This window comes from Haplochromis burtoni, unplaced genomic scaffold (assembly GCF_018398535.1).
Source record: "Haplochromis burtoni strain Fernald_Lab_line unplaced genomic scaffold, NCSU_Asbu1 Contig_40, whole genome shotgun sequence".
Taxonomy (NCBI): domain Eukaryota; kingdom Metazoa; phylum Chordata; class Actinopteri; order Cichliformes; family Cichlidae; genus Haplochromis; species Haplochromis burtoni.
The window spans coordinates 836,059-852,427 of record NW_024582401.1 but is presented as its reverse complement, the minus strand read 5'-3'; the positions used below and the strand labels follow the sequence as shown (position 1 = coordinate 852,427).

General features: G+C 43.3%; 1 protein-coding gene across 2 annotated transcripts in view; it reads left to right on the top strand.

The window, feature by feature from the left end:
* pard3ba (par-3 family cell polarity regulator beta a) overlaps nucleotides 1-16,369 on the top strand; it is a 190,611-nt gene that overhangs the window by 47,058 nt on the left and 127,184 nt on the right. Inside the window, exons 4-7 of one of the 2 annotated variants that reach the window (XM_005920031.3) lie at nucleotides 1,082-1,188; nucleotides 9,055-9,134; nucleotides 14,542-14,625; nucleotides 14,805-14,930. In XM_005920031.3, the coding sequence (XP_005920093.1) occupies nucleotides 1,082-1,188; nucleotides 9,055-9,134; nucleotides 14,542-14,625; nucleotides 14,805-14,930 (397 nt within the window). Of the gene's footprint in view, nucleotides 1-1,081; nucleotides 1,189-9,054; nucleotides 9,135-14,538; nucleotides 14,626-14,804; nucleotides 14,931-16,369 lie in introns of both variants that reach the window. The other variant, XM_005920030.3, reaches the window with a different exon arrangement.

Here is a 16,369-nt window from a genome sequence, read left to right as displayed (position 1 = left end):
CACACACACACACACACACACCTCTTCCAGTTCCTTCTTTCCTTCTCTATTCTGACCACGTTAGACCAGGACCCTGTCGTTGACCCTCCAAAGAGAGATTGATTACATGAAAGGAGAGAATTTTGTTTGCCTTCCCTCTCCAGGTTTTCACCCTGCTCTTTCTCTGTCACCATCTCTTGGCTCTCTCCTCAGCTTTCCCCCCCTTCTTTCTGTTTACTTCACACTCTGCCTTTTTATTTTCCCCTTGACTTTATTTTCTCCTCTGTCGAGTTGCATTTGGAAACACTCCACCGTGGGTTTTACCTCCACAAATACCCGTCTGCTCCCTTTGGGGTGGATTTTAAACGCAAGAGGCAGCACAAAAGTCCAAATTAGTTTCTTTCGAATTGTTTTATTGTGGAATCAGACCCACTGTTGTTTCCCTCTCCCTTTCTCTGGGCTGAGGGGTTGCGGCGAGTGTGCGCATGGGAGTGTTGAGGCAACAGCTGGTCATATGTAAATGCTCTCTGCGGGTGGGTGTGAGGCTTGGGCATCTTGCTGGGGTGGCTGCGTGTCCACCCTCAGGGTCTATGAGTCATTCTAAAATAAATGGGAACCCTTGAAAAGAGATCAGTGTTTTTTGTCTGGTCGTGTTTTCCAAACACTTTGTCTTTCTCATCATTTCCCGTGTCGTTTCTCTTCGCATATACATTAGCCGTGCTCAATCAGGAGTCATTTTCTCTTTGTTTTCTTTCAAAATATCTTCTTTGCGTGTCACGAGATGCTTTCAAATGAATTTTTATTCATTTCGGTCGTGCCAGCGCCTCAGGGGCCTGTCTAACCATCACAGTTTTTCTGTCTAGAAACGATGGAGGCCAAATGTTTAGCGAGGAAGACAAAAGCCAACTCTGTTTCCATTTTCTTTTCCTCCTCTGCTCTTCTGATTTCATCTCTTCTCATCACCCACAGTGGGTTTGGAGTTGAGAGAGCTAATATAATATTGATTCTTTTCAACAGCGTACCACACGAAAGACAAACACAGATGGAGCCGACGGCATCCTCTCATTATCTTTGTCTCTAACGCCCATGTCTCTCATCACAGATACACCTCTATTGGTGAGGAGCAGCAGCGACTCTGCATTGGCCCCGCCCCTTGAGACGACAGCCACACCTCCACCTGATAAGCAAAGCAACGGATCTCTTGAACCGGTGAGTTACACAGGAAATAACTTCAAAATTAGATTTTTTTTTTGTTTCTCAGTGAAACTGATGTCTGCCGTTACCTTTGGCCAACTAAACGTGATGAGAAAATAGGCTGTTAGATATTCCGATTATTTATATTAGGTATTCTTGTCTTCCTCATTTCATTGCTTTCTAAAAGGAGCAATAAAAGAGCTCCATCAGAAATTCAATGTTCACTCTCCATTGATTAAACTCCTGCAGGGTAAAACGAGTTTTTCAGTGAAAGCAAGAGAACAGTAAATAAATATGAGAGATGAACATATTGTATTTCCAGTTGCATATTTGGTCTCTGCCTTTCACTCACTGAAGACAAATGGAGAAACCTCTTGAATATCCCTCTTGTGGTCCAGCTTTCTGCCCCAGGCATTACTTTGAAAGGATCGGCTTTTCAAGCGCTCGGCCTCTTTTCGAAACGGGCCGCCATTAAGGCCGACTTTTTTTGTCCTCCGTGGGTTATTGAATGTGCGTGGAGGACTAGATCGAGGTGAGGTCACGCTTGTATGTGTGTGTCAGGAAAACTCAGGTAGCGAGAGGGAGGGAGGAGAAGGAGCCCTGCTGTTTACTCCTGCTGTGTTCAGCTCAGCGGTGACTAAGCAGAACACAGGCATCAGTGGGCATCGTGTAAACACAATGACAGAGCCCGTATTTTTTGTCCAAGAAATGTCGGGCCTCGTGTGCTTCAAACAGCACGCCTGGACCAAAATGAACAGGCTCATTATAGATGATTTAAAGTGTCCTTAGAACTGTTTACATAAATCCACATCTCTTTGCTGCATGACAGATGAATCCCTGCTTTCGACTGCTGCAGTCTTATTTAAACCCAGACAAAAACAAGGCCTGTAAAGATGTTGTTTTTAAAATGTGACTCTTTTTAACAGTGTTTCTTTATGTTGCTTTGTCATTTAAAGCCACACCAGTGGCTTGGCTCTATGGACAGCAATGGCTGTAGGCTCTTTTCCTACCAGGAAGTCACATTTTGCCTTTTTGTAAGAAGCTGCAACCTTACAGAGAGGGTCTTTTTTTTTTTTTTTTGTTGGGTATGCAGTAATATCAGATACAGGAAGAAAACAGTCTGGTCTGACAGACTGTGTGCATGGAGTCCTGTGAGAATGAGTTTTTACTGTGTACTCCCTTAAAACATAAGTACACTCTTACCGCTTCCATAGGAATTAATAGGTTACGTAATCAAATGATCATCAGCCAGTGTGAACACCTCTATAAAATAAAAGTTTTGGTAGTTAGTTGGTTGTGAGAATTCAGATGGGTGTTAACATAGTGCCACAATCTCCTAACAGCAATTTCACACCAAGGTCAGACGGTGCAATGCTCAGAGCCATTACAAAAAACCTGAGACCAAACCACATGACTTCTGAAACAATGTTCTTTGTCCAGATGAGACCGAATTTGAGATACTTGGGTATAATGAGCAAGACCACGTTTGTCCAGAAGTAAAAAAAAAACAAACAAACACTACTAATCAGCACAAATGCTTCATACCAACTGTAAAGCACGGTGGTGGATGAGTCATGATTTGAGCTTGCTTTGAGGGCTTTGCAGCCACAGGACGAGGGCACCATGAACTCCTTTTGTATACCAAAATATTCTAGAATGGATATTAAATGTGAGGCCATCTTCAACCAAAACAGGCGCAGCTTGTTGACATCATCAACATGCGCTATCGCGATAGAGCGGTACAGTCAAAATCTCTATCGTTGGCTAAATTTATATAGTTTCTATCGTATATCGTTTATATCGCCCACCCCTAATGTCATGTATCCCTTTGTGCATTCTCCGCCCAGGAAGCACCCTCACCTCAGTATTTTCCATAGTGAGAACATAGTGAGTCTGATGTGGAGCTTTGGTGCTATTGTGAGAAAGGGTGACTGCAAAAAGTGTCCCCACATGAACTGCCCAACTTGTCTTTTGTTTATGTCTACAAATAAGACGCTTAAGAGTAGTTGTGCTCCTGACTTTGAGGATTTTCTGGCCTGTTTTTCCAGTGCCACCATGGATTTGAGTGATTCAGAGTGAGATGACCTTTTGAATGGATTGCTATGGGACCTGCTGCAGACAGTGATGCTCCCTTATGAATGAGCTGTAATAAACTGTTATCTGACAGAATACCAGCAAAACTTTCACATTACCATTGGCTATACTTTGTGCTTAGCAATATTGGTCAAATACTCTCAACTAAGATGACAATTACAAGATAAACTTTTACTCAGTATCAGTGGATCTAAGAACAGTCTGACAGAGATGTGACCTCTAGCTCTTGAATTAATTTCCAACATAAACCACTTTTCTTGACCGAGATTGAGTGAATTTGATTATTAAAGATATCCAGCTCCAGAGAAAGGTGTTGGAAAAGGCAGCTTTTGTTGTTGTTTTTTTATAACCCATGACTCACATTTAAGTAATCATCATCTGTATCATCTTTAAGCACTTGGCCTTGAGACTGTTGGTTTAATTTTTTTGACTTACTTTGTAGGATGTTTAAGAGTAGTGGCAGTAGTTCAGCTTTCAGGCCTCTCTTCTGTGTAACTAGTTTCCAGTTTGGATTTGGGAGACAGACCCTACTCTAGTCTCTACTTTAAAGATTTGTCTTAAAGTTTTTTTTCGCCTGGATCAAGTGACCCTGAATCCTCCCTTAGTTACGCTGCAACAGGCCTATGCTGCTGGCAGCTTCCCAGGATGCACCAAGTTCTTTCTTCTCACTAGCCTTTTTTTACTTGCCGTGTTTATAAATTGAATTGAAGTCAAATTGACTTGAGTTAAGCATTGAATGGTGCTCTCCCTTTCTGATCCACGTGAACTTACTAAGATCAGAAAACCGTTTTCTTCAGCTGCTCACACCCGGGAGCTTCAAGATTTTTATTTGTGCTCTTGAGTGCGTTACCGTGAACCTTAACTCCTGCTCATTCACTCATGTGTTTCTTTAGCCGTTAAAAGATTTGCAGGGAAAGAATCAGGGATTAGTCTTAAAGTAATTAATGATTGCTCACGGCTGCAGTAATCAGTAATCTGATCAAGACCTGCGATCCAGCCTGTGGAATTTATGTATGATGTAGGCGACGTGTGGAGGAGGAAAGGGAGCCTTAGTGTCGTGTGTGTGTTTGTGTGAAAGCTTGTGAGGCCGTCACAGCTCTTGGGCATATTGAGTCCTCGGCCTGATGGACTCCTTAGATCAATACGCTATCACTTCATCCTCCCTCATCCACTGTACCAACTCCTCTGGAAACCCCCTTACTCTCATCCACACACTCACTCACTCAAATCAACACACACTTAAATCAACACACATACACACTTTTGTCCCTTTCTGTCTTGAAGTAGGTATTGAAAGCTAGATAAAGTCTAATTCAGCCTGATAAGGTGATAAATATGCATCCTGCCCCTTTAATTGATTTCACTGCCTGCTATGGTGAAAGCTAAGGTTGTTCCACTTCTCTCTCTTTGACTCGCATGCAGCACACACCTCTCTTAGCCTTTCCCTTTATATCTGAAGAGCTAATGAAACTTGCAAAAGGCTGAGCAGTGCTAAACATGCAGTCGGCCCTTTAATTGATCCAGACTTCCTGCTATGTTCGTAGCTAATAAATGAGACATTTAATGCTACCCCGCTAACTGCAGGAGCTGCTGCTTTTTCTCTTGCTCCTCTCACCTTTTGCACTCTCCCTTCTTATAATGCTTGGATAATATTTCTTCATTCACTTTTTCTCTCTCACGTTTTTGTCTCATTATTAATATGTCGAGGTGTAGCAGTGCAGTTGAACAGTCATTCGTACTTTATCGTGTTCATCTGGTGTTGACTTTTCCAAAGCTTCAGCATTTAGCGGTGCATTTGTGTGTTTTTTTTTTAAAGACAATGTGTGAGAAAGCGCACAAGCAGCGGCAGTCAGTTGATGTGATGGATATGACGAGGGTCAGGGGGCACCGGCGAGCACATCGAAACTGTGATCCCACGGTTACACATTCCCCTACACGTGCACGCACGCTATTTCTCAAACTAGGCTGCTACAGGAAATACACGGAAGAGGCACACACACCTCATTACTCATCTGTCTGACAACAACAGCTCACACACACAAATATCTCATCTCTCATATGTCTGCGCACCGCCCTGTCACTCACAGCGTCGACTCTGCCTCCAAACAGAAACGTGTTTGGCGCCGTGCGGCACAATAACAGAGAAGACAACCTGTTAGTCGTGCTTAGGCAGCTTTTCAGACAGGTTTCGCAAATTATTTGAGCGTTCGTCCTGGCACCACAAAGCCTGCCACATTTTAATCACTCAGAGAGGAAACTAGATTACATAATGATTTCTTAAAGAAAAACAAGTGTCAAAACTGCACTTGAAGCATCTGAAACATTTAAAGTTTTGATTTTCATCAGGTTTTTAAAAAAATTATATATTCATATGGGATACCCAGACAATAGCAGCTGAAGAGACGGTGCTGAAAGGAGCTTAAGTGATAGCACAAAGAGTAAGCACAAGCTGAAGCGTTGGAAGTATCACTTTAACCATAAGTGATAAAAGGCGCTGTCCGTTTTTAAGCTAAGACAGAAGCTGATGTGTCAATCGGATGTGTAAGCTCAGAGGGGGTTTAGATGTTATCAGAGCTAAACAATACTTGAGTTTTAATGCTCATTATCTTATGCTTGTGGAAAAGGACTGTGGCTTCATATAATATTCTTTTAAAAATAGTGAAAGAAGCTGAATATGAACTTTAATCAGTCAGAAGTAAACAAAGTGTCTGCTGATGGGACATTATTGTACACTGGTGTAAAAAAGGTAAAGATAAGTGTTAAAATAACGAATAGTGCTGATCACACTAAAGTCATCAGTGTGAGGTGCAATAAAAATCTTTTACAACTCAAAAACCTGATTTTAAAATGAGCTCCCCTTCATGGGTGTCTCCTAATGCGCCGCTGGATCTCTTTCAGTGCTGTTGCTTATGTTTCATTTGCATATTAAAAGGATGAAAGTGGTGCACGTGGTGCGGGAAGATTATGTTATGCTACAGTCACGCATGGGGAAAACAGTGGTTAGAGACTGCAACACAACCAAACTTACTGTGACTGTTTACAATGATTGCTTCACTCATGGGGACCAGGACTGCAACCACTTGCAGTTAGTTGCCGTCTTCAAAGTGACTTTGGTGTCAATATGACAGTAAAAGATGCAAAACGATGCAGTTGGTTTGCTGTTAGTGATCATCAGTTTGAGCTGGGAATTGTGTTCGTGGTGAATTGGGGAAATTTCCCAAATCTGTTGCCTTCTACATACAAACAAGTTCACCTAAAGCAGGAATCCAAATTAACTCCTTTTATTCAGAATCCAGCATAACTTCATAGATTTAAAAATTCAGAATATCCTCCACACATAGTGACATAATTACTGCAGGACAGAAATTTAACTGAAAAACGACATAGGTACTCAGCAACCTTGCTTTTATACAGGCATACAACCAAGTCAAGTCCCTTACTGCAAAGAGATGTGCTGCACATGGGTTATAGTCAACACCACAGACTGACTCAGATTGATTGCAACATACTGGCATGTCTGTGTCTGTGGTTATAAATGTGCAGACCTTTGCCAGTCTGTCTCTGATTGCAGAGCCAGAACACGGTCCCGTGAGGCCCCTTGTTCAATTTTGTGATTGTGGTCACTTAGAATTTGAATGTTTCACATGCTCAAATTCAGGGCAACCAGTTAATCATTGCAACTATTTGCAGTCCAATAACTGAGCAACCATCACGTTATTCTTGTCGCAAGGAGGTTGTGCGTGCCCATGAGCATAATGGCAGGCGCACGTACCACAGTTCAGATAGTTTCTGCCTAACGTCTTCCCTGAGATGCCTTGATAATTTGGAGTAGGGCGGCTCAGGAGGTAGAGCGGGTCATTTTCCAATTGGAATTTTGGTGGTTTGATCCCTGGTTACTCCAATCTGCTTCTCAGAGTACCTTTGGGCAAGATACTGAACTCAGAGTTGGCCATTATGCATCCAGCAGTGTGAGTAAATGTCCCATTTAACTAATTCAAAGTTCATATACTACAAACCTTAGCATACACCTCTCCTGATCTGATGCATCATCTTTGAACTTGAAAAAGTCCAGTTTGTTCTGAGTCATACTGGGAGACCTAGCTCCCATAATGATCCTCCATGTGAAAACTAGATCGTTTTTGTCTCAGGACAAATCTGTAAGTTACAGAAAGTGCATACAGTCGGTCCAAAGGGGACTTTCAGGGAGCGATGTTAAAATGGCAACTGCACTGGGATCAGTCCAGACATGCACAAGGAGACGACCTTATAGCCCAGTAGCACATGGGTTAGTATGGGTATCCGTTACATAAGTACACTAATATAACAAAGATCTCATCTCTAAAAGTTTTACTATTGCGAACCCAAACACTGCAGCCTTTTCACTCTCCTTAGAGAGGCTGGAATGACACTAATGTTCCTCTTAAGTGTGCTGAGATATAAACACCGAAAGGGGCAAGCTGATTGGCTGAGCACAGCAGGGATTCTGCTGTTTTTACAACCACTTAAACCTGAGTGCTCCCAATCAGAGATTGGCGCGATCCCTTAATGTTAAAGCATTAAATATATGCAGGTTTATGTGTGTGTTTATGTACCCTTCCATCTCCTATCTTATATAACGTATGTAATTTTAGAAGAGACGCAGGCACACGGGGAGGATTTTATGCTACTGTACCTAATGTGTGCGTGGTGCTGCAGTTCCTTTTCATGGTACAGTTCCTTTAAAACAGGATGTACAGCTAAGCGCGCGTGTTCACGTTACACGTGTTCACCTGCACTCCTGCCAGCCTCGCATTCCCAAGGGCTCCATTCCTCACTCTGTGATGAGGATGTACCAAAGATGGAGAAGCATGTGTTGCGTGTGCGTTAGCTAATGGCGTTGCGGGAAGATGCACAGCAACAATGGAGCCTCCAGCTCATCTTTTCTGCCCCCGCACACATGTGCTCCATTGTAGGTGGGGGGGTAATCTCACATAGCCCAGATAAGTGGGTCACTATTTGTGCAGGCAGCATATGTGTTTGTATTCATAAACACATCATATTTTTTTCCACGTTTGCAGCTCTGCAGAGACGGTATGTGTAGGTAATATCTGCAGGAAGCGCGCGCGCGTGAGATGTAAAGCATTTATTTATTCTGTACTGTGACAGAGGGTCCATAGGGGAGTTGGGTGTGGTGGTGGGGTTGCTAAGTAGTGGGCTGGTGGGCGGGGAGCTTTTCAGCCATTAGTACTGGTGACACAATGAAAGTGACAAGGCAGAAGGACCTAATTGCTCCCCTCTTGTCTTTACCGATCTGGGGCGAATTCTCAGTCCCACCCCTCGAGTGTGTTTGAGCGTCTCACAACAGTTTGACGCTGTCGCTTTCTTTCTTTGCTCCCACATTTCTCTCTCTCCCTCTTCCTTTTTATTCGTTTGCCCCAGGGTTGTTGATTTTTTTGTTGTGTTTTTTCTTCGTAGACTTAAAAATAGAGGCTTGCCCCGACAAACAGGGCAGGGATGGATGAAGGAGGGGGAGGGAGGGCAGGGAGAAGTACATAGATAGAAATGTACACAGAGTGAAGGAAGGACAGAGGCGTGTGGTAAGAGCTCAGCGTCCGGTGGTCATTCTCCCTTCACTGTCTCCAAAGGTGATTGATGGCGACGTGAGATTGTTTTACTAATTGGTGGCGGGCCTCCTCGTGTTCCCCGACCGGCTGCTGTTCAGCGCGCGTACAGGTCAAAAACTGTTCATTTGTCATTGCAGCTATCAAAGACTTAATGTTTTTGTTTGTTTGTTCATGTCTAATACAGGAAATCGGCAATGTACTGAAAGGAGCTCTGGACCGACTTGCAGAAGACCCCCCTGCCAAGATGAGCAAGATTAACTTCAGGTAAGTGTGCGTGTGCAGGTGTCACTCTTAAAGGTAGCTTGGTGTGGCACAGGGATGGAGACTAGGATTACGACTCTTTTCTTTGTTTGACAGCCCGACACTATGACAGGATTAAACAGTCGTGTGTGTGTGTGTGTGTGTGTGTGTGTGTGTGTGTGTGTGTGTGTGTTTAACCCATTATGAGGTTGTGGGTGGGACAGTTGTTCATCTGTTTAGGCTGTAACAGAAGTGAGTGTGGGCCTGGATTATTGAATAAATGCAAATAACAGTTCAAATTTATTCTAGCAGATACACTGGTACTAATAATATTGCAGAGGAATATGAAAAGCCAAGATTAAAAGCTCATTAAAGAGTCTTTTTCAGATTTCAGATCTGATTTTAGATCTAAAAATAGCCCCAAGCTCAGTTTTACAGCAGTGTTGCACAGCTGTGCTTGGAGTCTAGATGAAAAGGAAGGCTGGGGATATTAATGTTACACCTAGGGCTACTAATAATGTTTTGAATTAATACTTAATATCTTTATTTTACTTTTGATTAATCAGACTGTCAGTGTTTAGCACATTATCTGTAGATAATGTGGCGTCAGACACTGGCTTATGTCACTGTCAGCATACTGAGTATGATTAATTCAGTTAAGTTTGATTATAACTTCTTCCTGTGTGCCGTGCGCTCCGGTCATCCCAGCAATCTGCATATCTGGTTTAGTTATAACCAACTCAAAAACCTCCAAAAACTGAATTATTGCTAAACGCGTGTTACGTCTGAGGTAATCGAGTAGGATCGCTCCTTCGATTCCTGAGAGCAACCAAGCACCGAGGCACCATTTAGTATCAGAAACCAGCGTATCTGTTGTCTCAGGTGTGATGACAGGGTGTAGCATTTAGGCAATCGTTAAAAAAAAAAAAAAGAAGATTTCTAAAGATGTTTGGTTTCCCGTGTTAGCAGTGAGATAGCTGACAGGGTTAATTAGGCTGAGTTCAGCGCTTTCACAATTAGGTTAATTAAGTCTGACTAGGTGACACGCAATGATCTGGTAAGCACTGTGGACAGCAAAGGCCGTTTAAAGTTATTTCATACATTTAAGGGTGAGAGTTATATTGTCTCATTGTCTCAAGAGCACACCGAGGGTCAGTCAGCACCAAGTTTCCAGGATCGGCACAAACATGTAAAAACTCCCTGAAGAAACAAAACAATCAGGAAGCGGGCAGACATCATTTATGGTTATTTGTGTCTCCGTCTGTGTACCTTGCAGATGTTTTGTGTCACACAGTGGTCAGGATGCATCACTTATTGGTGCTCGGGTTTTGATTTTTTTTTGTCTAATGATGGTTGTTTTGTGTCTTTATGGAGGCGTGGCTTCTGGTGGTTTTGGTGTAATAATTCTGGGATAATCTGATCATGATTGGCCAAGCACTGCTGGCTGACCTGTAAAAGTCAAATGTGTGTAAGTGTGTGTACAGGTGAGTGAATGTACAGTATTCAGGCTTGAATAGACGTCTCACCGCGGAAGCATCCGCCTTTTTTTGTTTTTTGGAGTCATCACTTGCAGACGTCCGGCTCGACGGGAGTCATATCATCATTTTTCATCTTTCTCTGAGGCTGCCAGTCACAGTAACCATGGTAACAATTAAACCCTGCACCGCAGCCCCTTCACCTGTCTCATCCAGGAAGGCCGTGACTGGAAAGCTGATGGTTGTGTGACATTCCTGTGCAGCAGCAGATCGATCCCCCCCCCTACACCATCACCCCGATTAGAAAATGGCTCTTTTCAGAGTCGCGGGCGCTCAGAAGGGAGGACTTCGCTGGAATGACAGATGGTGATTCTTCAGCGTTTTACAGTACAGTGGTGTCTTGACAGCCCCGTGATACAATGGAGGCACGGCTCTCACAGATAGTTTGCCATGGTAACAGATGGTTGGCAGTTGAAGACACCACGGTGAGCGAGCGAGGGCACATTTTCAGGAGTCCCGGCTGCGAGTGTGTTAGACACTCGGCCTCTGTCGACGTAGAGGAAGTCAACCAAGAGTGGGAGCTCCATCTGTCTCACTCCTCGTTGCTCTTTTCATCCATCCCACTGCTCCCCCCCCCCTCCAGTCCCAGCCCTCGCACCCCTCCCCAGTGGAATGACTGTGTTTGTTTGTGTTTGTGTCAGTGGGATGCTAAAATGGGTGAGCGGAGCTATTCTGCATATTAGCGTGCAGCGCTAACAAGCTACTGTTGCCTCTGATGAGCTTGTTTGTGCCACCGTTTGTTTTTTATATGAATGTAAATGGGCTAAAGCTGTGTGTGTGTGTGTGTGTGTTTGTTTGTTTGTTTGTTAACCCCCCCCCAACACCGCGTGAATACATTTAGATCATGCAGGACTAGCTTTGTACCTGTGTGTTTGTATGATGCTAAACAATCCTGGCCTCATTGTGTACCCTCTCTGAAAGTAAATTCTCACGCCGTGTGTGCATGCGTGCGTTTGTGTAATTCATGGTTTGTGCACATCTGTAATTTAGATGTAACTGTGTTCTCTAATAGATGTAAATGCGATGCATGTGTGTATCTGAATTTTCAATTTGGAGGAATGTGACTGATGGTGTTTGCGAGCGAGCGATGTAGCAATAAGAATGCAAATTGGATGTGTGTGTACAGTATGTGTGTGACCCTGGCAGAGGTTAACGAGAGCAGGGTGACAGTGACGGAGGAGTGCGTTGTAATGATCCCAGCTAGTCCTTAGGCTTGTGTACGTGCGTGAAGCACATAAACCTTGAACTTCTGTGCTTTTGTTCTCAGACTCGTTCTTGTGTTTCCTTTCAAATCCCACATACACGCATAAAAGTTTTTTTTAAAAACTCGTGACTTTTTGCCTTGTAACTTTTTTGCTATGTGGGAAACTTTTAAAGAAATGCAGATTCTGTTGTAGTCTAAACGATGGAAGACAGAATTATTATCTTGGATAATATAAGAACAAGGAGACTTCTTCTACCTCCAGATCTCCTTGAGTTTTAACACTTTCCTGGGCTCCTGTTTCATCTCACATCTGGGTTCATACTCACTGTCATGTTCCAGGCTGTGTTCTGATGACCAGATGGCCTCGTCTCACTGAGCCTGACTCTGCCAGAGGTTCCTTCCTGTTAAAAGGGAGTTTATCCTCCACACTTTTGTGCTCGCTCATAGGGGCTGATTGTTGGGGTTTCCTCTCCATTATTGGCTTTACCTTACAATATAAAGCACCTTGAGGTGGCTGCTGTTGTAATTTGGTGTTATATAAATAAAACTGAATTGAAATGAAAATATCCCTTGAAATAAGGACATGAAAGAGTCTCCCTTTCCCCTGCTACAGGCTAAAAACACAGCCGTGCTTTCACCCAGTGATGTCGGGTCAAAAGTACCTTTACTTTACAACTAAACAGATGTTTATTTGCTCGTTCGTAAAGTTTGGACGACTTCTTTCTGTGGAGGCAGAATCCACAGACTCACAGTGGACAAATGGCACACGCCTAATGAATGTAATGTAATATTTTAGGCTTTGCTTCATTCTCCAGATGACTGAAGTCATGGTTTTACGTGTACACATAACTTTTTAAGAGGTATGGGGTGTTTGTGGCTCACTGTATTATTCAGAGGGCTGGCGGTTCAATTCCTGTTTGCCAAAGTATCCTCGGGAAAAATACTTTCATCTCAGGATGTGTTCATCAGAGTGTGAATGTGTGTGTGAGTGGGCGAATGAGACATGAAGCTCTTTGTGTGGAGCAGAAGAGTACTACATAAGAACCAATCAATTAAATCCATTTAGTTACAATAAACTAAGAGACTTGGTTTCCAAACTGACTTATAGTTTACAGTTTATAGTTACACACATTAGTAGCAATTAAGGTTTCAGTGACTTGTTTAACTACACTTGAGTATGCAGTTAGGAGGAAATGGAGATTTGCACACTTAGATGAGCCACCGTGAGGATAAAATATTCAAAGCTTTCCATTAATTAGATCTCTGTGTTTAACTGCAATTTATTTTGTAATTTTTCACAAACAATCTGGTCATGTTTTTGAGAGAAGAAAGCACACCACATCCATCCTATGTAGAGATGAGGTCCAGCAGGAGTCTCCCTGGACTGTGATGTTCACAGACGACATGCTTATCTGTAGTTATAGCAGGAGCCTGGAGAGGTGGAGGTATGCTCTGGGGGGAAGAGGAATCAAACTCTGTAGACGTAAGAGAAAATACACGTGTGAATGAGAGGGAGATGGAAAGAAAGGTGAAGGGAGATGAGTTTAAATGCCTGAAAGCGATGGAGAGTGCCCAAGAGAGGTGAGGAACGGAGCGCAGGCAGGGTGGAGACGAGTGTCTGGGGCGATTTGTGACTGAAGGATAGGAGCAAAGAGTGAAAGGGAAGGTTGACAAGATGGTAGCAAGACTGCTGCGCTGTGAGGTTTGCATCACATCACAATGCACAACAATGAAATGACAAAAATAACATGACACACACCACCATCACCTCCGTCATCAAGAAAGCCCAGCAGAGGATGTACTTCCTGAGGCAGCTGAAGAAATTCAACCTGCGCAGTAGTACTGCTTTAAGGACCTGTCACTTGTCATCCACATGTTAAAAATATCATTGTGGGTAACCTCCACTGTGTTTAGGCTTTGCTCTTTCAAACAAAAAGGTCAACAGTTTAATTTCCACTCTAAACCCATCTAGATAACAACTTTTTGTCCACATCAGCAACAAATCTGGTGCCCCGAAGCAAAATGTATACTCGAGATTTGTCCAAAGCATACAAATAAGTTAAAAAAAAGCAGTTTTAAACTTAAAGAATGCTTTTAATCTGCACGCACTAGTATATTAATTCCGTACTGTATTAATTTGGTGAAGACACGATCCATAATTGTGTTTATAAGAACAAACCTGCAGACAGAGATGGAGTTCTCTGATCTTCTCGTAGCGTGCAGGTCCCCCTCTCCTCTAACCAATATCAAAAGCAGCCCTCTTCTTGTTTATCTTTAGTGGTATTGTCCTTGTTTATCTGCGGCTAAAAGCCACAGTTCAAGGCTCTGCAGAGATTATTAGAGAACCTCATTCTGTTTCATCTGTATCTGCTCCTCTATCTGTCTCTTTCTTTTATCTCCTGCTCTCTTCTTTTGTCCACCGGCTAGATTGGGTAGTTGAGAGGCAGGTAGATAAGGGGTGAAGTAGCCACCTGCGTCCTCAATCGCACACACCCCACACACAAAAACACACACATAATTCCAATTTTTGGCAGGGCTGCCTGTAAGCTAATTTCTATCCCTATCTGTGTAGCCTGGAGGAAAATGCAAATGGAAAGGTTGAGTGTGTGTAGCTTTTTGTTGTTGTTGTTTTTTTACTGTATCTGTGTTTTCAGGATTTCATGTCCCTGATTTGTGTATTTTTTGGCAGTAGTCTGACGAGGACAGTCGAGTTCCCTGGTGACCGTGGGCCCCTGGGTATACACGTGGTCCCATACTGCTCCTCGCTCAATGGACGGTAAGCTCACATAAACGCTCTCTTCTCCACATCCTCTCATAATCAAGCAGGCCTGCGCAAGGAAAGGCAGATGGCAATGTTGACTCATAAAAATGCAGAAGTTACTCGAGTGTTGCCATGTAGTCATGTGTGTTTACCTCCGTGATTTCATATTGACTCCATACTGTATTTGTCGCAAGACCCCTTGGCCTCCACATTAAAGGCATCGAGGAAAACAGTCGGTCCAAGAAGGAGAATCTCTTCAAGGAGGACGAGTGCATCGTCCAAATCAATGATACACCACTGCAGGACAAGACCTTTGCGCAGTAAGTAGGCCAGTGTGTGTGGGAGTGCAGTTTTTCAACACAGAAACCAAAATCAAAGCTAATATTTGATCTGAAACATGTACAGTATATTAGATTGACTTAATAGTTTCAGCATGGAGCCTATGTTTCATGCATGGGGATATGTTCTTAATAAAATAAACAGATTAACATCTTACAGGCAACACTGCTCAACGTGTAATGGCCTGCTCAGGTTGAGAGTCTGCGGGATGCGCCACAACACGTCCAAGCCCCCATGCATCCATTCACAGAACTCAATGAGATCCTGGTGCCAGACACTAAAAGACGACCCTAGCGGGCTCATATCCCCCTCAGTGTGTCAGTTCTGGTCGCATGAGGATGTTTAATGTTATGGCTGAGCTTTTAACAGACATGGGAAATGGAGAGAAGCAAGGTTGAAATGGTTTGGACATGTGCAGAGGAGGGAGAGTGAATATAGTGAGCAAAGGATGTTAAATATGGAGCTGGATGGCAGGGAGAAAAGAGGAAGACCACAGAGGAGATTCATGGATGTAGTGAAGGAGGACACGTAGAGGGGTTGGTGTGACAGGAGGATGCTTGAGGTGAGCTAGAGGCAGATGTTCTGCTGTGGTAATGGGGGGGGTCGTCAGATGTCGTCTTTTTGGAGGAAAGAGTTAAAGGATTTGCATCAGCTGCTCCAGAAATGTGTTTTTAGCCACCTTGAAGACGTTGGTTGCCACCAGGTGGGAATTGCATTACTTGCTTAGACGGTGACAATGGTTGCTCGCGTTTGTTGATGTTGCTTATCTTTAGCTCTCCTCTGAGAATATCCACAGGGCTAAAGGAGAGGTAATTAAACCGTGGACCCAGACTGTGGAGGATCTTAAAAGCTTACTGAACTGAGCAGCTCCCCCTTTCCCATTTGTTTCCCCTCATCTATGTTTCCCTTTCTTTCTCCATTCTTCTTCTTCCGGACCTGGCTCCTGTGAGTTTTTTGTTTGCCGTTTGCTTAATCCGTCCTTATGCGCTTTGGTTTTGCTGATTATCTGATTATTCTTTTGTTCAAATGGCAAAAATAAGTGTTCCAGGTGATTCCATTTGGCAGAAGATTGTAACCTTGTTGCTAGGAAAAGACGAAAAGATTTGAAAATTATTTGTTAACATCATCCAAATTGGATCTGAGGCGGATCGGCTTATCCTGACACAACCCAAGACATGTGGTGTATATGTGTGCGTGTCAGGGATGTGATGAGGAACTAAAAACGTAAAAGTGTGTGTGTACTCCCACTCATCCTGTCACCACTATAACGCTGTAGAAATACCCCACCTGTCACTCACTTTGCTTCCTTTATTAAACAGACAAATCCTTCACATTCTCTGCTCTATCCTATCTCACACCACATCTGCTCTACCGATGGCGTATTTTTTTGCTCTGTATTATTCTATTTTTTTTTTCTCAC